At 46.0% G+C, this 21,844-nt stretch overlaps 8 protein-coding genes across 8 annotated transcripts; 5 read left to right on the forward strand and 3 right to left on the reverse strand.

Moving 5' to 3' along the window:
- Positions 1-377: 377 nt before the first annotated feature.
- AGABI2DRAFT_192907 (hypothetical protein) lies at positions 378-2,887 on the reverse strand. The gene is made up of 3 exons (XM_006461340.1): positions 2,795-2,887; positions 898-2,744; positions 378-841 (listed from the first exon to the last, which is right to left on the reverse strand). Exons 1-3 carry the CDS (start codon positions 2,851-2,853, stop codon positions 549-551), a joined length of 2,199 nt encoding a protein of 732 aa, XP_006461403.1. The 5' UTR covers positions 2,854-2,887; the 3' UTR covers positions 378-548.
- Positions 2,888-5,436: 2,549 nt separating this feature from the next.
- Positions 5,437-7,511, forward strand: AGABI2DRAFT_178575 (hypothetical protein). The gene is made up of 8 exons (XM_006461341.1): positions 5,437-5,543; positions 5,596-5,937; positions 5,995-6,117; positions 6,170-6,334; positions 6,385-6,398; positions 6,454-6,623; positions 6,678-6,781; positions 6,836-7,511. The coding sequence occupies exons 1-8, from the start codon at positions 5,448-5,450 to the stop codon at positions 7,373-7,375; spliced, it is 1,554 nt and encodes a 517-aa protein (XP_006461404.1). The 5' UTR covers positions 5,437-5,447; the 3' UTR covers positions 7,376-7,511.
- A 709-nt stretch (positions 7,512-8,220) lies between these two features.
- Positions 8,221-10,487, reverse strand: AGABI2DRAFT_185657 (hypothetical protein; the record flags this gene model as incomplete). Its single annotated transcript, XM_006461342.1, has 2 exons — positions 10,118-10,487; positions 8,221-10,057 (listed from the first exon to the last, which is right to left on the reverse strand). Exons 1-2 carry the CDS (start codon positions 10,348-10,350, stop codon positions 8,221-8,223), a joined length of 2,070 nt encoding a protein of 689 aa, XP_006461405.1. The 5' UTR covers positions 10,351-10,487.
- A 630-nt stretch (positions 10,488-11,117) lies between these two features.
- Positions 11,118-13,372, forward strand: AGABI2DRAFT_185659 (hypothetical protein). Its single transcript, XM_006461343.1, has 8 exons — positions 11,118-11,475; positions 11,529-11,675; positions 11,727-11,906; positions 11,957-12,267; positions 12,321-12,414; positions 12,474-13,040; positions 13,103-13,161; positions 13,217-13,372. The coding sequence occupies exons 1-8, from the start codon at positions 11,128-11,130 to the stop codon at positions 13,239-13,241; spliced, it is 1,731 nt and encodes a 576-aa protein (XP_006461406.1). The 5' UTR covers positions 11,118-11,127; the 3' UTR covers positions 13,242-13,372.
- Positions 13,373-13,455: 83 nt separating this feature from the next.
- On the reverse strand, positions 13,456-14,877 carry AGABI2DRAFT_222176 (hypothetical protein; the record flags this gene model as incomplete). Its single annotated transcript, XM_006461344.1, has 5 exons — positions 13,456-13,908; positions 13,981-14,250; positions 14,496-14,620; positions 14,688-14,759; positions 14,815-14,877. 5 exons carry the CDS (start codon positions 14,875-14,877, stop codon positions 13,557-13,559), a joined length of 882 nt encoding a protein of 293 aa, XP_006461407.1. The 3' UTR covers positions 13,456-13,556.
- A 197-nt stretch (positions 14,878-15,074) lies between these two features.
- On the forward strand, positions 15,075-16,950 carry AGABI2DRAFT_185661 (hypothetical protein; the record flags this gene model as incomplete). Its single annotated transcript, XM_006461345.1, has 5 exons — positions 15,075-15,281; positions 15,473-15,551; positions 15,607-15,953; positions 16,052-16,600; positions 16,666-16,950. The coding sequence occupies 5 exons, from the start codon at positions 15,075-15,077 to the stop codon at positions 16,948-16,950; spliced, it is 1,467 nt and encodes a 488-aa protein (XP_006461408.1).
- Positions 16,951-17,695: 745 nt separating this feature from the next.
- On the forward strand, positions 17,696-19,909 carry AGABI2DRAFT_70395 (hypothetical protein; the record flags this gene model as incomplete). The annotated part of the gene is made up of 2 exons (XM_006461346.1): positions 17,696-17,970; positions 18,031-19,909. 2 exons carry the CDS (start codon positions 17,696-17,698, stop codon positions 19,907-19,909), a joined length of 2,154 nt encoding a protein of 717 aa, XP_006461409.1.
- Positions 19,910-20,643: 734 nt separating this feature from the next.
- On the forward strand, positions 20,644-21,624 carry AGABI2DRAFT_118309 (hypothetical protein; the record flags this gene model as incomplete). The annotated part of the gene is made up of 1 exon (XM_006461347.1): positions 20,644-21,624. One exon carries the CDS (start codon positions 20,644-20,646, stop codon positions 21,622-21,624), a length of 981 nt encoding a protein of 326 aa, XP_006461410.1.
- Positions 21,625-21,844: the final 220 nt, after the last annotated feature.

Genomic DNA, 21,844 nt, shown 5'->3' on the forward strand with positions numbered 1-21,844 from the left:
TGAGCGGATAGCTGCTGCGGTGGGATCTGCAGCGACGGCGGCGTCCCATTGCTGGCGAGTTACGTTTCTTGTGCGCGGCATAATCCAAGAGTGATAGTGCTATCGTGGGAACACACGCGAACGTGTTCTATCATGTGATCGCGCGACGACGTCATCTCACCATCATTCAGGGGCGTTTACTGATTAAATCCCCCATGGGCCATCGTATCGTAGAGGAAATTCAAGCTGTCGATAGTATAAGAGCTTCATTGAAATAAACCAACAAACTCGAGCTTATGCTCAACAATGATTGCGCCATAAATTAGAGGCCAGAAAAAAGCTCACCTTTAGCAGGGGATGAACCTCAATGACAAAGTGCATTCAAATTCACACACTTAAGCTAGAACTCCCAGATAACGATTATTGAAATGCAAAATGTACTCTGCGATTCTAAAGATGTATTTTTACAACAAGAGGGCAGAACGGTCTGCGTAAATGCACTGAAAACTATCTCTAATACTAACCTAATGTAATACTAACCTAATGCTCAATTTCACACGTATTCCCATTTAAGAAGATGCACCAAATCCAAGTAAAACACCATTAAGCTTCACTCTAGTTTCTTCCAACTCGGACTCTGGCTCAGAAAGTGCAGTGATGGCACCACCAGCGCCGACATACCATCGTTCATCACCATTCTTCTCCAAATCATGGAGGAAGACACTGCGGATGGTAACGGACCAGTCACCACCTCCACCAGCGCACCAGTAGCCGAAGACACCAGAGTATGGGCCACGCTCGAAACCTTCGAGGTTGTAGAGGATCTCAACACTACGTTTCTTGGGAGCACCCGTCATAGAACCTATAGACGCGAGAAACTCTCAGTATTGAATCGTTTGAATAAACATAAACACTTACCAGGAGGCAAACCGCGCCTCAAAACTTCCCAACCAAGGCTATCATCAACATCCTCCGGAGTATCCTTGGGCAACGAACCCTCAATAACAGAAACGAGTTGCCACAAAGTCTCATATTCTTCAACACCACAAAACTTGGAGCACACAACATTCTCACCCACAGCGTTATGCAAATCATGACGAATGAGATCGACAATCATCAAATTCTCAGCGATTTCCTTGCGGGATCCAGCCAACATCTCTTCAGCAATCTCTCGTGTAATATGAGGCATCTTCCTGACCGTACCCTTGATAGGACGAAGTTCACAAACGGCACCAGGAGAGCGGGAGTAGGAGAGGAAACGTTCAGGAGAACATGAGAGGAAAGTGGTAGGTTGGAGGCGGAGGTAACCGGCATGAGGGGCGGCATTGACACCACGGAGAATCTTGTAGCGTTCCCAGGTGGGGACAGTCTTCTCTTTCGGGACGGTGATATGGGTTTGACCAGTGAGACAAAGCTCGTAAGAGTCACCGGAGAACAAAAATTCTTGGCAGCGTTTGACATCAGTCTTGTATTGTTCGGGATCGGGGAACGATACAGAAGAAGAGCCTTGAGCAACGGTCGGTACGGGGATCTCACCCTTGGGGAGTTCAGAGATTTGTTGAGCAGTCTCTTGAATCCAAGCGTCGTCGTTGGGAAGTAAAGACTGGATCCACATCTTGTCATTTTGGATATCAACAATGATACTACGATCAACCCAGACCATGTTGAAATCTGGGTGGTTGATAGCAGTGTGGCCGTCTTCCCTTTTCAAGCCAGCGCCAAGAGGGGGGAATCCAGCTTCGTATGTGAGATATCCAGCGAAACCACCCCAGAAGGGAACGGTCCTGTCACCGCCGACGACCTTGCGAGCCTCACGGTACTCGTCAAAGAAGGTCCAGACATCCTTGTTACCGAGTTCATGACGGACTTTAGAGTGAGCGTTAGACTCCTCAATATGGTTTTCATGGACAAAGTGGGTGAACTGGGCTGTGTCGTCGTTAAGGCAACCGATCATAGAGAATTGACCGGGATGGGCGGCACTGTCGAGGAAGACAAAACGTTTGGATTCATCATTGACACCGAGGAACTCGCACAATCTGAGTACGCTGAGTCCGGGGACCTCCATAGTGGAAAAAGTGACTTTGCCAAGAGTCTTGTTGGCAGCGTTTGCGGAGTAGGGTTTAGAGACACGAGGCCAAACATGGGATTTGGAAAGTTCAAGAGTGGCCTGAGGCCTGAAGTGAGGGCGGTTGATGGTATTCCAGTCAGAGGCGAGCTTCCAGAAGTTGCGGAAGATCCCAAGACCTCCTTCATCAGTCAAAATGGATTCAGGGTGATATTGGACGGCCCAGAATGGCTTTGAAAGGTGCCTGACACCCATGACGATCGTGCCATTATCTTCATCCTCTGACCATGCCAACTCCTCGATCTCTCCTCCAGCTTTGGGCCTGATATGCAGGGAGTGGTAGCGAACGACTTTGAGGTCGGGCAAGCCGGCAAAGATCTCCGTGCCAGTATGTTTGACAACAGAAACTTGACCATGCTTCACGGTACCAAGGCGGTGGATGGTAGCGCCGTTCTCAACACCCAAACTCTGCTGACCCAAGCAGACACCAAAGGTGGGAACAAGGTTCTCGTTGGCGACTTTCCAGATGTCACAGACAACACCGATATCTGTGGGAATGTCTGGTGAACCCGGGCCAGGACCGACTACGATGGCAGAGAATTTGCTGAGAGAGGGAAGGAGTTCTTGAATGGTGTGAGAGTCATTCTTAATGACGTGGAGTGTGCAATCTGGGATAGCCTTCTTAACCAAGGCGGCAAGGCTGAATTTTTCTTTAGTTTCAGGTTTATTCTAGAGGTGAAGCAGACTTACTTGAAAGCAAAAGAATCGTAGGAGTCTATTAAGAGGACATGAGGTTGAACGGTGGCCATGCTGATAAGGATTGTCTAATAGGAGGGAAGGGAGGATGGCTTGAAATTTTTGGTACGAAGCTCAAGCTTATTTATACGATACATTTTAAAATGAGTGTTTGAGATGAGATATCTTGAGAGATGGCGGAGAAGAGGACGTAGGAGACGAGTTAGGGGAGCGAGCAAGGAGTCGATCGTAGTGGATCAACATCACGGTAACTTAGTCTGACATAAGTTACGGGGTGTTCCTCTTTAAGGATAGCCTCGTAAGTCCCAAAATGCGAGCACTCAGCGCTCATCTGTTGCCTCATAAAATGAGCACGAGGTTGATATTAATCGACGTCTGGTGCCATTCAGCCATCATATACGCTTTCACGATCCGTGAACTGAATGCGTGATTGAATCAACGCCACTGAGCATATTTGCAGTATTAACATTACCGGCGTCAGACAGTCTCGGCTCTTATATTCACCACCGTTATCGGCGGTAGACTTACGGGAGTTAAGTACGTGCGATGGATACATCTTAATACTTTTAGTTTTATGATTGCGCCATTTCTTCATCGAGTATTCTAGCCGCATTAAACCATGAGGCCACAGCATACAGAATGATACTTCGGACCGTATGAATTCATAAGAATCAATTTTGCAGATTATTACAATAACGCTCCAGGCAGAAGAGCGAAGAGGTGGCTATTGTGGGTCGCTTGAATGATAGAACAAGAATTATATTGTTTTATGCAACATCGCATTGATCAGACCAGTTGCCAATTATAAAGAGCAAACCAACGCCTCTATTTTCTTTATAGAAAGTATTTGCCGTTGAGCACACGTTTCGATTCCATCGTATGACCGTTGCTATCGGGAACTCAAATAACTTGAAGGTATTCTTTTTTGAGTAACTCATGTAAATGGTGTATCCGACCCGGTAATAAACCTGGGTCAAACAGATCCCGACTCAGGGTCAGAAGAGTCATTGGGGTGTAGGCTGTAGTTCTGAAACTTGGTATTCGATGCATCGTCTACATCATCTACCATGCTTCTGGCTTCACGGGTTGAAAATCGAAATGATATCGGAATGATATCTTGCACAGGGGCGTGCTAATGCTGTATCACGACCTGTTGATAGGATTTTGCGCGCCTCAAATTGATGCCCGCGAGCTTATTTTATCCCAATTGAACAACTCCGACAGTTGCGGTAGGTTTTTCTCCGGTAGGACCTATCTCGATATCAGAAAATTCATTAATTTCTTCAAAAAATGCTATTGATGTTTACAGCACCCTTTTATTTGAAAGACTACCAGAGGAAAAGTGTTGTGCTGACTTTGGTTTCTCCATTAAATTTTTCATGGGTTTAGTACTACTTGGCTCTTTATTATCGTTTCCAGCGCTGTTTCTTTTTACGAGAATTGACCCTAGCATTACCACTTCGACGCTATTCCGCTCCGCCACCTTTCTTCTTCTAAAAGGAAATATAACAGCTCGCTCGTGGCTCCATCGCCACTCGACCGGTTAGTCGCCTCACGGAGGCGCGAGACTCCGACTCCGACTTAGCCTCAGCTTGATTATTCCTTCCGGAGGGTGGCAAGTCTGCTCCATTATCGATATCAGCGAGCCGATCTTGGCAAACGCGGATTTGTACCCATAGTTGTGTCTGCCAATAGTAGAACGATGTCTGTCGTCGCGAACAAACAGCCGAGGCCCTGTGTAATAACGAAGAACGTAATCGAATAATTCAAAGATAGGGACCCGGGTCAGCTCGAGATAGACTGAACGAGATTGATCATGTTCTGGAAATGTCAGGGTTTAAGAGTTTAGCTGGCAGAAACTTGAAGACTTGTTTTACTAGGTAGTCGGTGGCAGAACAAGCAAAAGAGTGTATCGGTCAACAATTAATTAAATGATATCAAGGGGGCGCCACCGGAAAATACCGATATACAAGCGAGTTACCGACCGTGATGATGAATTTTTGATAGATAACCGTAGCAAGGAAGTAGAAGGCCAAAACTTAGACAACTTGAGTGTATGCTACAGTCAAAGGTGTGAAAAAATCTCGAATGCCCGCCTTTTCTTTCTCGAGGTACTTCACTCTCATCACCACCGTTGAGAAAATGTTGTCCTTCTAACTTCTAAGCCATGCGGGGATCAATACGATAAGATGGCAATGAGTGGCACTTTTGCAATTCATTCTAGACCGATGATACTTACTATAATTGCCCATGCTTTGCGGAAGGTTAGGGCTTCTTGCGCGAGAGCGACAAATGAATTGACTTCCTTTTATGGAACTGTGGATGATGGCATCAATGCTATTCTACGTCCGACAAACGCTGGCTTATTTTTTCTTCCAACGCATCCAAGTCAAATTACAATCTTCGCCCCTCTATGGGTTGGTTGTGCCAAAGAGGTGCTGAAACTGATTTGATGTGGTCATCTTAGAGCTCACTCTCGATGCCCTAGACCATTCTCCTCGGGGGTCAGAGCCGGTAGACCGTACACCGTAGATCTTTATAAATCTCTTGTCACTTTCTTTCTCTGAGACATCTGTTTAAAGGCCTTGCGCGATCCTTTTCCTGTCACCCTCATCTACCCCTACTTTCTTGGATATCCTGCCTGAAGATGACGACCGTCCTCGGTCCTGATGGCGAGAAGCACCACGCCCTTCTTGTGTCCTCCGACGCTGCCAAAGGTAGTGATGAGCTAGAAGTACCAACTGTATGCACACTTCTTCCACACTTTTACCAAGAATGTCTCATGCATGTCGTAGTGCCCCTTGCGTATCGCAGAAATGGCTATAGAGATCCAGCTTGAAAAGCTACGTGTCGTCGAGGCTATGAAAGCGCGAGATGTGCTCGTACACAAGTTATCCGACGCATATACCTCTATTCGCGAAAAGACGGAGACGATTGAACATTTAAAACAAGCACTCAGTACCGGCAATCCTACTTCTGTGCCACCCTCTTCCTTGCCCGTTGCCTGGGATCAGAATCCAGAATCCGCCGTTCCGAGAACTCAGGTGGCTGACCTCGAAGCTCTGATACAAGATCTAAGGTTCGGTCCAAGGAATACGATGGGCCCACCGCCTACATACGAGGAAGCAGAAGACAGGGTACGTCCTTGAACCTGAACCTGAAAGGCTTTCGCTTGTCCTTATGTTGTTGGCTAGAGGGCGTCGATCGAAAGCAATCCCATTGCTGCCGTTCCCGGGTCAAACCACATAACCATGACCACACTGCCACTCGCCATCTCTACTACTACAACTCTATTGGCACCCTGTCGTGAAGAGAGGGTGAGTGCGACTGTTCTAATCGTTTGGAAATGTCGATTATATGCGCACATAGTCCGTTCAAACTACGATTTTGGAAGAACCAGAAGACATGGTGAACGCTCGGTTTGCCTTCTTGGCTTCCATCCCTCTTCCGGACAACCCGCCGGATGATACACTGAAGCCAATCGTTCTGCCTGCCAGTTGCACTCTTCACGAATTCCTGGGTTCAACTTCTGGTGTATGTATTCGTTCTTGCTCCAGTGCTACCCATTAATATAAGTACCTCAGGCTCTCAGAAATTCGTAGGTCCTGTCCCAAGTACTCGATAGATGCACACTATACGCATGTCGGTCATAGGCTTGGCAACTACCGCGTTTTGCAAAGTCTTACGACAAAGTGGTGTCCAAATCGCGAAGAGCATGGATATTTTTATAGTCCTCTTTTCAAGTGCAGCACTAATCCTAGAGTCACAACTGCTCATCGTTGGCAGAGCGTCGACGTCACCGCTCGAATGAAGCATCCTACAGGTACTTGCTGTACTTGAGGAATCCTCACGTCATGCTTTGATGCCTAATTTTTAGAATGTTTTTATAACCGAGAGGGACTCTGGTATTATGCTGGGTCGTATCAAGCTTTTCGACTCGAAGATTTGACTACCAAGGAATGGGCCCAGTTGGCCACCGAGGTCTATTTAACCTTATCGAATAATTGCGTCATCATTCGCTTATTTCACTGATAGACCACAACCTACCTGGTCAAGGAAACTGTATCCGGACGCAAAAATGTTTCTCCTCAAAACATATATGAAGTTAGTCAACTATACAGTGCGGGAGCGTTGAAAATCGCTTGCGTCGGGCTGCAATGTGTCGGCTTTAATCGGGAGGTCTACAAAGCCATTCTAGAGCATGCAAACAAGTTCACTCAGGCAAAGTGGAAGATTGTGAATACGACAACTAATCCTCTGGCGAACATTGGAGCAGCAGCGAATACAGGCGGATCGCATACTGGAACTGGTGTATCGGGAAATGGGAACAAACCGGGTAAGCTGCCTGTCGAAATGTCAAGACCTGTCTCTCCCACTGTGTTAGGGGCGCCGAGTACTGGATTCGGCGTGATCGCTGCCGGCGTCGGACTTGGGAATGGCGCCGTGTGGAATACTACGTCTACTTTTCTTTCTCAAGCGAACAATCTGGCTATACTGTCTTCTGATGGGAACGACACTGGACATACTGCGGAAGGTGCGATGGCTGCCTATCGTGCTGGAGGGTTCAAGAAGTAGTTGAAACAGTGTCTGTGTTCGCCTTCGTTTTGTTCTCTCTGGCTTGTGGTCTATCACTATGGCTGTATTCTGTGATGCACGAGGACTTGATAACGCTTGGACCTTGTGAATGATGTCAACAGAGCTTATTTTGTACATCCGAGTGCTTGAAGGCGATGGGCCAAAAGCCATTGCAAACGAGGTATAGCGGCTATCATTGTGGTAGCCGATCGCGTCAGCACAAGCCACCCAAGGCTCATCGACATCCTCGGCAATTTGAAACGGGCTCATGCTCGCTTCGAAAATAACTAACAAATCGGTTGTGGCTCTCGCTATTCGAAGCAGCGCGCCTCGTGTCTATTTTTTTCATTGAAATGCGGCTTAAGATTGCCCTCGGTTCCGGTCAATCTACATGCCTCGGTGTCACTTCTCTTTTTGATCTTAGATCTTTGAAAAATAAAATGTCTTTTATCTACTCTGGTTTTTTGAAGTCCCTGAGGTTGCTTCGTCAATAAGGTATCTCCTTTTTCTTTTTCGTTGGTGCTCGGACTCGCGTTCAAGGAGATGTGGAAGAAGTCATAATTGCGACGTATATGTTGTTTAAAGCAACAAGTGCTTGTATGCCCCTTCCCCCACCACACGATATAATACCTTCACTCATGAATAATCATCGCACGCCTATATCTTCGCAAGCCAGATCAGGGTGTCAAAAACATGAGTATAGTGAGTTGCGTAAGAAGTAGATTATAATACATGAGAATGAAGTATGCTAATTTTTTATGCTGAGGAGGGTATCAAACCGAATATAGACTACACAATGAATGCCCAAATGTTACACATACACGCACGCACCAAAAAAAAAAGACTCAATCGAGAACCACCAGTCCATCAAAGGACTTTTTAAACAACGCCTTCTTCATAACATTCAACGGCGTCATCTCATCCTCTTTATCCTCCACAACCTTCCCATCCTTCATCACCTCCGCCCAACCCTCCCCTTCCTCCTCCTCTTCACCCATCATAAACACCTTCATCATCGACGCAGAAAACCCACTCATCATCGCCACACCCTTCTTCTCCGCCTGCACTTCCACCGTCCTCCCATATGTATCCTTACCCGTCAAATTCCAATACACAATCTCCGGGACCTCATACCCCGCTTTCGCATACGCCTGTTCCACTTTCTCATGATTCGTCTCCCATTTGTTCGTATCCTTTCTCTGCTGCGCTTCATCGAATTGCATATCCGAAAACACGAATATCCGTTTGATCATGTCTTCTTTTGCGACTTTATGTGTTGTAGCAAGGGGAAGAAGAAGTTTAAGAAAGACAGCCTGAAAATCAGTGTTCATATCCCAATTCGCATGAGACATCGTATGAACGAGATTCGCCAAACCCGCTTTTTCCATATTCTCAAGACGAACAAATTGAGGCGTTGCAGAAAACGTGATGAAACCAGAATCAAAAGGGGGTTTGGAGAGATGAGCCAAGATGAGAGAAAGACCAACGGCAGGAAATATCGGAGAGACGTTTTTCTTGTTAAGACTGCGTACAGAACCCATCGATCCTGAGACATCACAAATTGCGATGGAATTGTCCAGAGTACCACTTTCCTTCAATCTTTCTACCAATGTACGCCATTGCGCGTCGACCACCTTGATCTCCTGTTCCGCGATATTTTTCTTGTATTCTGCGACTAAAGGAAGTTTCGTGTCGCGTCTGGCCTTTTCGATCTCACTGCGGAGACGCATAGCTTCTCCTACGAGTTCGTGTGGCATCAGAGTTGCACCACTGATTTTTCTCTTTCCCTTTTCGACGTCAACCATGAATTGTGAGAAACCCTCAGGGTCATGTTCGATGAAGCGAGCTTTATTGGTGGACATGCAAACAGAGGGAACGCGGCCATACCGTATTTCCGTCCACCTACTGGCAGACATCAGGGGTTCGGGACAACAAATGACTTCGCGAAGGGGTCTGAGGATCCAATGACCGTAGTAACTACGAAGAATGGAACAATTTTCGGCATTGTCGGGGATAGGATAAGACGCGGTAGAGGGAAGTGGCCCGATAGCACCTGGTCCAAAGTTTTCATTGGGGGAGAAGAGAAGAGAGCAGATGGCAGTGGAGATGTTGGTGACGCGATCGTGAGCCCCTGAGGGAGTAGGCGCCCATTTGCCAGCAAGGGAGATGGATTTCGAAAGTTCGTACCAACGCCGCTTATGTACCTTGATGTCCACCTTTTTGAGTTCGTCCATGATCGCGACGTCCTTACGAAGCCGCTCCGCGAACATTCGGGCTATCATGATGTACAACGCCCGATATTTTGGATCATTCTCCAGCTTTCTGGTGAGCCTGACATGGAATTGACGGTATAGTTCTTTCCTCTTCTCCTTGGCACGCAGACGCATCCTTTCCTCAAATTCCTTGATCTCTTCAGGCTTTTTTCTAGGCTTGGGAGCCTTGGACCGTCTCGAATAACGGCTATGCCTTGATGGAGTGTAATTGTGCAGGAAGGTAGACTTGGCAGTGAGGTTACTGAGCTGATCGCACGTAGCCAGTGCCAAGATATGGAGGAGGTCCTTCCAGTAACCATGAGGGCGCGCTTTGTCCTTGTCTTTTGGGGTAGTGCACGAAGGGGCGACGATCATGTGGAGATTGGAAAGTGCAGTGCGAGGATGATTATCGTATAACCATCCGAAGGCCCTAAGAATAGAATGAAGCATGTTAGATTTATATCCACTAAGTCTAGAGCGAAAAGCATACCTGTAGAAGAGTTCCTTTTCGCTTTTGCCGTCGTGGATGCTCCTGATGTTCCAGATGAGCCTCAGCGTGACGACTGGGTCTTCCTTCCAGGCTTTCTCGAGATAGTCACTGACGTCATTAAAAGACCAGGAATTGAGTTTGTTGAATGCATCGAGAGTGGCAGAACCCGTGGAAAAGAGGGCTGGGGCCATATTTTGAGTATAAGTACGATTATCGGTCATGAGTGCAGTCATGAGGGGATTAGTAGGAGCTTGGATACCGTCGTCTTTGTCTACAACGATGGCGTCGTCTACAATGGACTTTGGAACGAGAACATCGAGGAAGTTGGGATTGAACAACTCGGGGATGTTGGGAAGAGTGACGATTTGAGACGCCATGGTAGTTCGAGTGGCAAAGAGTCTCGTCCGGTTTAAATAAAGTGTTGTGACTCGCTGGTGACGGTGCATGACTCGAGACCAAGTCAGGATGATGTCACGATTCACGGTGCCCTTGAAGACGGTCTGCAGCAGGGACATGGCGACGGGACTCGCGGTTTCAGAGAACGAACAACAGATATTGCATCGAGATTTTCGGTGGGTCGAGACAAGTAGTAATGAAGTAGTGTGTCGGATATGGCGGAATGATCCGATTTACACAAAATTATTTGTATTAGGTTTCTGTACCTCCCTAAAGTCCTCAGCACGGACACTTCGACAAGTATGAACAGCATTGACTTCGACTTGGGTGCGATTCTCCCGAAGTTGCCAAATCTGGGTTCAGAGTTCAAAAACACTAATGCAACAGGAAAACTGAGTGAAACGAAAAAAAAAACCCTGGACAAAATTTCGAAGTCGTGATACAGCTATTGCAAAGGTCTTTGGGGGCACATGCATTTTGAATTTTCATCTTTCGTCCGAGATCTCAGGTTCAGAATAACGGCACAGCCACCGCTGTGTCGAAAGATAAGATTAGATATTGCGATCGAGTCAGATCAGACGTGAAATCTATTCATCTCTCTTGTATCAATTTCCATGTCGACATCATATATCGACGAGGCAGCTGGCTCAGATGCCACAGGTACAGGCTCCCAAGACGCTCCATACCAATCCCTCGGCTATGCTCTCTTCACCCACGGCGACAGCGTCAAGTATCTCTTTCGCAAAGATGCCACGGCCGCATATGACGAACCGACCCAGTCGTCGTTGAAAAAAGCAAAGAAAACTGCGGACGGGTTAGAAAAGAAGAAAAAGAAAGCAGAAGAGCTTGCTGCGAAGGAAGCCAAGGAGAAAGCCGAGCAGAAAGAGAAGAAGGAGAAGCTTTTGGAGGAGAGTAAGAAAATTGTCTTGGAAGAGGATCAGTCATTGCCAAAGGCGACTAGGGTACAAAATGGTTTTCTTATAATGAATGTGATACTTATTCTGTTCGATATCAGGCCAAGGTTTCTAAGCTTGCTGATTTACGTGGTCAACGTGTGCGAGTGTTTGGATGGGTACATCGTCGACGTGACCAGGGCGGTATCATCTTTGTCGTCCTCCGTGATGGTACTGGTTACCTGCAGACTATACTCTCCGGTCGCGTGGTATACCTCTGGTTAATCATGTCACCTACCCAACGCTAACGACCTAATCAGGCACAAACCTATGAAGCGCTGACGCTCACCCTTGAATCAACCATCGAAGTCATTGGTACTCTACACCCCGTACCTGAAGGAAAGACCGCACCAGGTGGTCACGAACTCTCAGTTGACTATTGGAGAGTCATCGGTTCTGCTCCAGGCGCTGAAGACGCCTTCACCAACCGTTTGAACGAGGTATATCCTCTCTTACTTCCTCTGCACTCCTTCATCCTTATCATCATTAGAAATCCGATCCGTCAATACAAGCAGACCTCCGTCACCTCGTCATCCGCGGTGAAAACGCTTCTGGCGTCCTTCGTCTCCGTTCATATCTCCTCAACGCCTTCCGGGAAGCTTATGCCTCCGAAAACATACTCGAAGTCAACCCACCTTGTCTTGTTCAAACTCAAGTCGAAGGTGGTGCTACATTATTCAAATTGGATTATTATGGTCAACCCGCTTTCCTCACGCAAAGTTCCCAACTTTATCTCGAGACTTGTTTACCCAGTTTGGGTGATGTGTTCTGTGTACAAGAGAGTTTCCGCGCTGAAAATAGGCAAGTTGCACTTTTCATTTATTTATCTATGATATGCTGAAGGTCATGATTAGCCATACGAGACGTCATTTGAGCGAATATACCCACTTGGAAGCTGAACTTGCATTTATCGATTTTAACGATCTCATGTCACACATCGAGGAAATTGTACGTTCTCCCATCCCAATTTCTTTTATACCATCATTCGTACCATCTTCCCTCCACAGATTTGCAAAACCGTGGATATCCTACTAGCCAATCCAATAACTGCAGGACTCATCAAATCACTTAACCCATCCTTCCAAGCCCCAACACGTCCATTCACACGTCTCAGTTACGTCGAAGCCATAACCTGGCTCAACGAACACCAAATCCAACATCCAGAAGAAGATTCCTCAGGTAACCCAATCAAAGACGAACAAACCAATCAAATCAAAATGGTCGATCATAAAGTCGGTGATGATATTGCTGAGGCTGCTGAACGTCAGATGACAGATATCATTGGGAAACCGGTTTTCTTGTATGGGTTTCCGGCGGAATTGAAAGCGTTTTATATGAAGAAGATGGATGGTAAGGAGGGGGAGGGGGAGAAGAATGTGAGGTATACGGAGAGTTGTGATTTGTTGATGCCGAATGTAGGTGAAATTGTTGGTGGATCGATGAGGATTTCGGATGAAGAGGAATTATTGGCTGCGTATAAGAAAGAAGGGATTGATCCGTCGCCTTATTATTGGTATACTGATCAACGGAAGTACGGGACAACTGAACATGGTGGATATGGTTTGGGCGTTGAGGTGTGTATTTCCTCTTCTTTTTTTGATATATCAGCATAGAAACTCATACAAATTTATTTTAGCGATTCCTTGCTTGGCTTGCCAACAGGTACACTGTCCGCGAATGTGCCCTATACCCAAGGTTAGTTTATTTTAATTCGATTTGCATTTCAAAATATTGATGGAATTGTGATTAGATGGCCTGGCCGTGCAACACCTTGATAGAGTATAGATGTATCATGTATTACGGAAGGAAATGGAAGAACTCCGCTTCGGATCTTCTAGTTACATCTTCATTCCTGTATCGACAATCCTTGAGAAACGTTGTCTATATATACGACTGAGATTCCGCGGCTTTGCGTTCTAAATTGAAAACAATCAACTACTCGGTGGCGTCGGTGAGCATAGAAGCATCCCGATGAAAAAGATTTGCCATGTGGTGAGGCAACAAAGTTTTTCCCCCTCTCTCCCGGATCGACGGGCTTTACAGACTAAATCGGTATATGAGGTTTCCAAAAACACAAACCGAGAGATCGATCAATCATCTAATATACAACCATACACCTCCTTCGCCACTTTCCTCCAATTTTCCTTGTTCACAGCAAAGTCGAGAGCGTAGTCGACTTCGAGGTGATGTAGACGTTTACCGACGATGACTAGACTGTGAAGAGGTTCACCAAATATATCGGAGGGTTGTTGAGAGAGTTCGGTTAGAGTTCCGGATACGATGCGTTGTTGGGTTTCACCGCCCCCGACTCGGGAGAGAGCTATCGCGAGAGTTGAATCAGGGGAGAGGGTACCTGTTTGTTTGGATTGTTCGGTTTCGATAAGTTGGGAAATTGCGAGGGGGATGGACATGTATCTAGGTGGTTCATAGATTTTTCGTCCCCTTAAAAAAAAAGAAAAATCATGAGTAAAATTTTTCGAAAGAGGGTTATGAATTAAATTGGTAGAAACTTACCGCGCTAGGTTTTCTTCACTCTGTTCTTTGACTTTGATATCCAATAACACGAGCGTATGCATGCCGAGATCCGTATTCTCTTTGATCTTGTCATAGAAACTATCGGGCTTCCATGTTTCGGTAAAGAAAACTAGGGACACGGTTTGTCCGAAATTGTAGAGTTGGAGGCCACATGCGCCAATGGCGTTCATAATGGAAGCATTGTGAATGACTCTGGTTGGGATACCGAGGTTTCGGGCACGAAGAATGATGTCTGTGTGTGTAGTAGCGCTTTTGTTTTTTGTTTCGTTTAGTGGATTCAAGATAGAGTTAGGAGGTTGCGGGTGTGTGTTAGTGTGTCCCCAACGAATTGATATCATCATTTTGAGTGTCAGGATGTCGAGACGTTGATCGGGTATGGGTTCGGGGTTTTTTGGAGTTTCCATCGAAGTAACAAAAAATAGAATAAAATAGAAGCATGAGCAATGTAAACGTCGTGGCAAACACGAGACTATGGGGTTTTTATACCAACTCACCCAAAAGGATCACCAACAACCAAAAGAGATACATCCTCCTTGTCTGCATCTCTCAAAATATCATCACTCTGAGTTTCAACCATGTCTCGATCTGCGAGGATCAGAGGTTTCTCATAAAATGTTTCCTTTTTAGACAATCAAATGTGTTCATATATGCCTTGGAGACAAAAGGAGGTATGGAGTATGACGGACCAGGCGTTCCTTCTGGATCATAAGGATGCTCGTGTAGGCTTCTAGATAAACCCGCGTTGAATTTTTTATAGCCTAGTATGACGGTTGGCCTCAGTGTGTGCAGATATGAATTAGATTTTATTCGCACTTCTAATCCGCGTAGGGTGACATCCTTTTCGTCGCAAAGACCTAAGCCGATGATATAGAACATGGAGGAGGGAGGAAGAGATTAGATCGAGTCTAAAAATACACGACGGATCAGTTGGATCAGGTGAGTGATAAACTCGGTGAATTCGGCCACGCGGTCCAGGACCAGGATCGTCCAGGGTGTAAGGGCTTCGAGTCTCGACTGTGCTATATAGACCAGGATGCAAGTCTTCCCGCTTTGCTCTGTCCCACTCGCCATCCATGCGACGCCACTCAGAGAGGCCTTCTCGGTCGTTTTACAGGACTCCTCTTGTTACTGATGACCTCCCGTTCGATATCCTGCCTATCATACTCCAGGCTTTGTCTACCAGACAAGACTATCTAGCGTGCACCTTGGTCAGCAAGACTTTCAATCGAATTGCTACCCCTCTGCTGTATCGTGAGCTTAACTCGAGGGCAATACCCGAGGTAAATAATGCACCGCGACTAGCTCTTCTTGGTTGGTATCCATCTGTACCCCTGGGGTGACGTTTCTCGGCTGACAAAGTTCAGTCACCCTCACGAGAATGACTTCAATTTTGGATGCCTTCTTTTTCACTGACAGGTTTTACCGAGGTCAACTGACCAAATCTTTTTTTCTTTTACTATTCATTTTGTAGTCCCCGTTGCACCATCCGGCTTCAACTATACTCAAGCGACCTGAACTTGCCAAATATGTCCGACATGTCACTGAGACTGGTAAGCTTGATGTTTTCGATTTTCGAAACGGTCCGTGATTCTAGTTTTTCATGAGCAGGTTCGGTCCATAGAAGTCTTTGTACGAGATTTCCAACAATGGCTGGCGATATTCTACGTGCTTTAAGTTTATACACAAAGCTCATTTCTTTCGCCTGGATCGATGATTCCATCGAGACTGACAATACGCTTCTTTCATTGATCCATGTAATCCGCGACCGTCAACATCCTCTACGCGAACTCACAATACGAACACATAGTGATCTTGGAACTGAAGTCTGGTCGAAACTCAATACTCTCACAGGACTTCATAGTATCAGTTTATGGTGTATGGAAGGTCCTCCAAGGGTTTTACAAGGTTGGAGTGAACCTCTAGGATCGACCCTTAGTCATTTAGAGCTCGGCGTCAGTGTATTTCCTTGTCCTCCTGCAGAATGTACGTCTCAAAACTGTTCTCCCCCCTTTCCTCCTTGTTCTTTTCTTTTCGCGTGTTGAAATTACAGCGTTGTGCCGGCGTACCACCGACCATCCTCGTAACAGTTCTCTCACATCTCCCCCTCCTCACAAACCTCCGCCTCAAAGGTGCTCCAGCAACTTCAATACCCACAATCCTCACATGTCTTCCAAACCTCCAAATCCTCGACACCGAATACCTTCCTTCATTTCGTACAGCTCAAGTCCCACCACCCAATCAAATGCCAACATTGAAATCACTTATCGTTCGGACAAATATAGTGGACACAGTTGGTCCCGGTAAACTATGGACATGGATCAAAGATATCGTACCGAATCCAGGACTGGAAAAACTCAAACTTCATGCGTTTACGATGAATAATTCGGGATATATATGTACGGGTGCTGCTGGGAAGATGAGTAGTGGAGGAACGATGGTTTCGGAAATGTTTTTGGCGAAATTAGCGAAATTGCATGGGAATTGTTTGAGGGAGTTTGATATTGGCGGAGTTGAGCTTACGATGAGTGATATTAGGTATTTGAAGACGTCGTTTGCCAAACTGGAGTTGTTGGCTTGTGCGGTCGCTGTTCCTGATGTAGTGAGTATATATTTATATATGCGCTCTGAAACCCCACATCACTAACAGATGCTCCTTCTACGTAGACTGCAATACAACTGATGATTTCTGGTGCACGGAAATTGCACACACTCAAACTTAATGTTTTCTGGATTGCGATGAACGTCGGCAAGGAAGTGTTACTCCCCAACGCTTCTTTGGCATATGTCGAATATCAAAAAGAAACTCCGTTTACATTGGAACATGCGATTAGCTTGATGCTCACGCCTGAGAATCCGAAATTGAAAACTATAGAAATTGGAAAACATTTATTCTATGTAAGTATCTCGAGAAAAATACGACAGGTGGCTAAAACTCGCGTTTTATTTTAGGGTCAATGGATTCTGGTGGAGGGAGAAAATGAGAGGGGAATACCGAAATTTGAGGTTGCTGCTAGTATGGCGGAGGATAAATGGATATCATAGAGTCTGTCCTTCCGACTGATTTGGTTAAAGGAATGTTCCCCGGGGTTTAACAAAGGGTTTATTTGCTGTCTCTGCAAGTGTTCAGCTGAGAGCTTTACTGTCCTGCCATGTTATACGCATATGAGTCTCCAGTGCCTTTTGGATCAGTCTTCATGAACGGTTTGTGTGAGATTTTCTTATAATGGCGGATCTGCTTTGGATTCTCATTCACCGCGCTTAACAAAATTAGCTCAATCATTTCTCCATCATTTCGTTCAGGAGCGCAACCGGTACGGTCCCGGTCACAAGTTGGAGTCACGGCGAACCGTTTTCTTCGTTCTTGCTTTTATTCTTTTCTTTTGCTGGTTTTCTAACTAAATTTGCTCTACGAGGTCTCTGATCAAGTTTGCTGACGCCTGATTGGATGCAGTCCATTCGGAGGCGAGGGCTGAGTGTTTTTCGGACAGGAGTCACGGCTGGAGTCAGCACGAGTCGAGTTCCCAAATATAAACCCTGCAACTCGCCGTCATTGCCCCGTAAAATGGCCACTCAATCCTCCATGATGCTTACTTCTCAAAATGTCACTCTTCCTCAGGACCCCGAGCTTTTCAATCCAAACTTCCTCGATGTCCTCGTCCCAGTGTCCAAAGCAGAAGATAACTTGGTCGTGACCATGAAAGTCGACGACGCCCTTCATTTCCCAACCAATTCCTTCATAGCTCGTCTGAAGTCCGATGATCGTGCTTACAACACAAAATCGGCCTTGGCGCTCAATTCTACTGGATCTGCTATCCTAGATGCATTCAATTTTCTTGACCGTTGGTCTTACGATGAGGTTAATCGATATCTCGAAAAGGCCTGGAAAGAGGATCCTGCCTTGGCGCTAAGGCTCATCTGGAATCTCAGGAGTATCCACGACGGCAAGAATGAGAAGGAACTCTTCTATAGGTGAGTTTTTTACTCTAGATGCAGTGGATACGAATCTAACATGCTTTGTTTTAATCTTAGGGCTTTCGGATGGTTGTACGACAATCATCCTCGCACCGCGCTTTCCAATCTTCATATGCTCGTTTCTCCCTCGTGCGTCACATCAAAAGGCAAGGGCGGTGGACGCCCCCACGGCTACTGGAAGGATCTCCTCAACATCTTAGCGTTAGCCACATGTGGCGAGCTAAGCAACATCACCGAGAAAGCTACCTTCTTACACAACTATCTTATACGCAAGAATCGTCGGTCAAGTACCTCTCAAAAGCCTAAGAAGACACCCGAGCAGATCAAGGCATATCAAGAACGGGAAAGTGTGCGCGCTCAGGAAAAGAAGAAAGAACTTCGTCGACAATTCCATGACAGGTTGACCAAGAAGCTCGAGAGCGACTCCAAATATCGAGCTTTGTATATCACGGTGGCTCGGATGTTCGCTGAGCAAATCCAAAACGACATGAAGGTGATGGAGGAACTCAAGAAGGTTGACATCAAGGAGGATAAGCAACGTTGGTCAGAGCTTTTGAGATCCATATCCTTGGCTGGAAAGTGGGCACCTAGTCCTTCAGGTTCTCACGATTGTGTCACCAACATTTCTACTGCCATTTGTCAAATTCTCTTCTCCCCCGACGGATCACGTATCGTTGGACCCCTTCCCTCTGCCGCTCCATACCTCATTCCCAATAATGCTGAGAACTGTAACATTCTTCGTAGCTTCTATCGCCGATGGGTTCTCAAGCCTCTTCGCGAACTCATTCGTTCCCCTCGACCTCTTATATCTGGAGAAAACGAGATGAAACAGACGAAGAACCAATACAGTCGTATTCCTTCTGTCTGCATGGCGAGGAACAAATCCCGTTTCATCCAGCATAATCCCAATGGCTTCGGACAATACATAGCTGATGTCGAAAATGGAAAAAAGAAAATCAGTGGTGCAACTTTACTGCCTCACGAACTCGTTAGTGAGGCTGTTCGACTTCAAGAGGCTCTCGGAAAGGCTAAAAATGCATCCAAATTTCCCTTGGTCGTAGAGTTGAAAAAGAGGCTTATCGAACAAGAGATCCAAGTTGTCAATGCACAGTGGCGCACGCTGGTTGAGAGGATGAAGGAAAATGGCTCTCTCGAAAATTGCATTGCTGTTTGTGATGTCTCAAGCGACATGGGATACTTGAATCATCATGATGGAAAACGTGTTGCTGAGATATTTCCGGCCATTGGGCTTACACTTATGTTGGCCTCTCTCACGAAACCGCCGTTTAATGCTGGTTTTATCGCTTTCGCTAGGGCTCCTGAGTTTGTTAGTTTGGAAGATTTGGAGAAGAAGGGTCTTGTTAGTGTCGTGGATATGTTAAGTCGACGCAGATGGCATGAGAGGCGCTCGAAAGTCGACCTACAGGGTGTTTTCAAAAAACTTATTCTCTCTATTGCCAAGGAACATAAAATCGCGAAGGAAGATATGGTCAAACGTGTTTTCGTGTTCTCGGATATGGAATTTGATGAGGATGAGGATAAGGAGGATGAGGATGACAGTGATGATCATTATGACGATCATGATGATTATATGGAGGAGGACGACGAAGATGATAGTGATTGGGAGGAAGATACGAACGACCGGAAGACAGCTCAAGACAGAGTGGAGCAAGCATACAAGAAAGCCGGATACGATGTTCCAGAGATCGTTTATTGGAGTTTGACTGGATCTTATTGTTGGTCGCAGACGGTTCAAGTTAAATCGGATCGAAAGGGCACGGCTATAATGAGTGGTCTCTCTCCTACGATGTTGAAGGTGTTTATGACCGGTGACGAGGCGGAGGGGAATATGGGTAAGGATGAGCTGACACCGATGGGTGTCGTGAAGAAGATTTTGAATCAAAAGTCGTTTGATGGACTGGTCGTTGTTGATTGAGGCGCAGTCATTTTTTCATGGTTCTCGAGCATTTTTTTGTATCATACTGTATACGTACCCTTATGTACTATATCATCCATTATATCACAACTCGTCTAATATTCGGGTAGCATGCATATTAAGTGTATATCGACGACCGCGGAGTGGTATGAACTTGGGTCAGGAATATCGTGTCAAATTCTGGACTAGAAAAGCTCGAGCTTCATCATTGCATGCATGATCAATGTTTGTATGCGATGATGCAGATCAGTGATCATGCACATGTCAATCCGCCGCCGATCAAAAGATAAAAATAACCTGCGCATCTGTCTACGTCTCCTACCAAGACTGATCGAAGAGGGACATAGCAACGTGCTGATGCTATGAGTCTATCAGTACGATTTCTACTTTGTCTGCTGTCTTACGGGACGATTTTCGAGGCCCTTTGCCAGATTCTGGCCATTTCTCTTACGTGATTTCAGTTTACATGGTTTACAGAACGAGTAACGCCCTACCAACCTAATACTCTTCTCACAGAACCTGGGCAAACCTTCAAAACATGAGAATACATCAACCATCATGATTTTCCCTGAATATCAGAGTAGCTGATGATGAAACTTTTTCGATTCAAGGTGAGAGCGTATCATCTTCCCTTAGCGAACTTTGACAGTTCAATATGAAGATGAGATATCTGTACAGTATATATAAATGCTCCTTGTCAATATGCTGTTAATACTCTCCGCAAAAATCATCAGATGGAAGCCACGAGTGCGGCCCCTCGTCGATGGGAAACAGTTACTGTCGAACATCAATCGTCCTTCGCGTCGTTGACATCTGACTCTTCAGCGGAACCGACAAGTCATCCATGTCCCAGTCTCCAGCAAAATGACCCATCCCAAAGGTATACAAACAAGTACTTTGGTCGACTCCTTGTTGAAATGTACATCCAATATTCTAGCTCGGATTTTTCTGAACCAGAAGCCGCATTGGGTGCGGACTCGGATACTGTAGCTCCAAATCCACGAGACAAATTCGAACGACGTCAAGAGTCTGCTGAAGGCGGAAGTAGCAGGCCCGCATTTGGAAATCATGGATGGGGCTCATGGGGACCATGGGGAGGAAACACGAATTTCAATCCTGGCCAAACCAATCTTCCAAGCGTCGTAGTAACTTCTAGTGCGACCACCACCATTTTCCAAACAGTAGCTGAATCACAAACTCCTCCAACATCAACGCTTACAACGAACGTTGATTCCGCCAATTCTCGAGGTGCTAATCTCAAGCTTATATTGCCATTGTCGATTATAATTCCACTCATCGCGATTGCAATACTCGTTTTTCTTATCCTTCGATGGCGCAACCGCAAGCGCGTTCAAACTAGTTCAAATAGGAGGAGTGTCCATCATTCCATAACCCCGTATAACAAAATTCTTCTAGAGCAAAGTTATATTGATGGCGTTGGTGGAGCTGATGGGGGAGGAGGGAGAGGAGAAGGAGAGGGGAATGATATACCCTCGGAAAGAAGTACTGGATTAGGGAGACGACTTGAAAGGGAGATCACCTCGGCTATGCGACAACTTGAGTCTCTCAGGGACTTAACAACCCAGTATCATCGTCGAAGCGGTGAGTTAAGTCAAGTTCAAGTCTCTCCTGTGCTCCATCCACACTCCCGACGAGCATCATCTAATAGTACACCTCCACCATCATATCTCCCGGAAAGAGATTCTATAGTATAGATATCTTTCTTATGAAAGAGTGATTGTGTTAGTTTGTTTGGATGTAGCGAACGTGCTATGCCCGAACATTCATATTTCGTTTATACCATTTCTTAGGTCTTTAAGTACCTCATTTGTACTTAGATGTTTTGACTTCCCCGTGATACACATGTTGCAAGCTGTTCTGACACAACTCTTGTCCAATAGAAGCATTTGTCTTCAAGCCATGACGCCCGTGCGG

This window comes from Agaricus bisporus (assembly GCF_000300575.1).
Source record: "Agaricus bisporus var. bisporus H97 unplaced genomic scaffold AGABI2scaffold_5, whole genome shotgun sequence".
In the NCBI taxonomy this organism is placed as follows: Eukaryota; Fungi; Basidiomycota; class Agaricomycetes; order Agaricales; family Agaricaceae; genus Agaricus; species Agaricus bisporus.

Excerpts from the sequence above, each read along its gene's own strand:
- AGABI2DRAFT_192907 (XM_006461340.1), bottom strand. The coding sequence starts at position 2,853 with ATGGCCACCGTTCAACCTCATGTCCTCTTAATAGACTCCTACGATTCT. Across the intron at positions 2,745-2,794 it reads TACGATTCTTTTGCTTTCAA|CCTTGCCGCCTTGGTTAAGA; the intron begins GTAAGTCTGCTT and ends AGAAAAATTCAG. Across the intron at positions 842-897 it reads GAGGCGCGGTTTGCCTCCTG|GTTCTATGACGGGTGCTCCC; the intron begins GTAAGTGTTTAT and ends TCGCGTCTATAG.
- AGABI2DRAFT_178575 (XM_006461341.1), top strand. The coding sequence starts at position 5,448 with ATGACGACCGTCCTCGGTCCTGATGGCGAGAAGCACCACGCCCTTCTT. Across the intron at positions 5,938-5,994 it reads ACGAGGAAGCAGAAGACAGG|AGGGCGTCGATCGAAAGCAA; the intron begins GTACGTCCTTGA and ends GTTGTTGGCTAG. Across the intron at positions 6,782-6,835 it reads GGGCCCAGTTGGCCACCGAG|ACCACAACCTACCTGGTCAA; the intron begins GTCTATTTAACC and ends TTTCACTGATAG.
- AGABI2DRAFT_185659 (XM_006461343.1), top strand. The coding sequence starts at position 11,128 with ATGTCGACATCATATATCGACGAGGCAGCTGGCTCAGATGCCACAGGT. Across the intron at positions 11,676-11,726 it reads CTATACTCTCCGGTCGCGTG|GCACAAACCTATGAAGCGCT; the intron begins GTATACCTCTGG and ends CGACCTAATCAG. Across the intron at positions 12,415-12,473 it reads TGTCACACATCGAGGAAATT|ATTTGCAAAACCGTGGATAT; the intron begins GTACGTTCTCCC and ends TTCCCTCCACAG.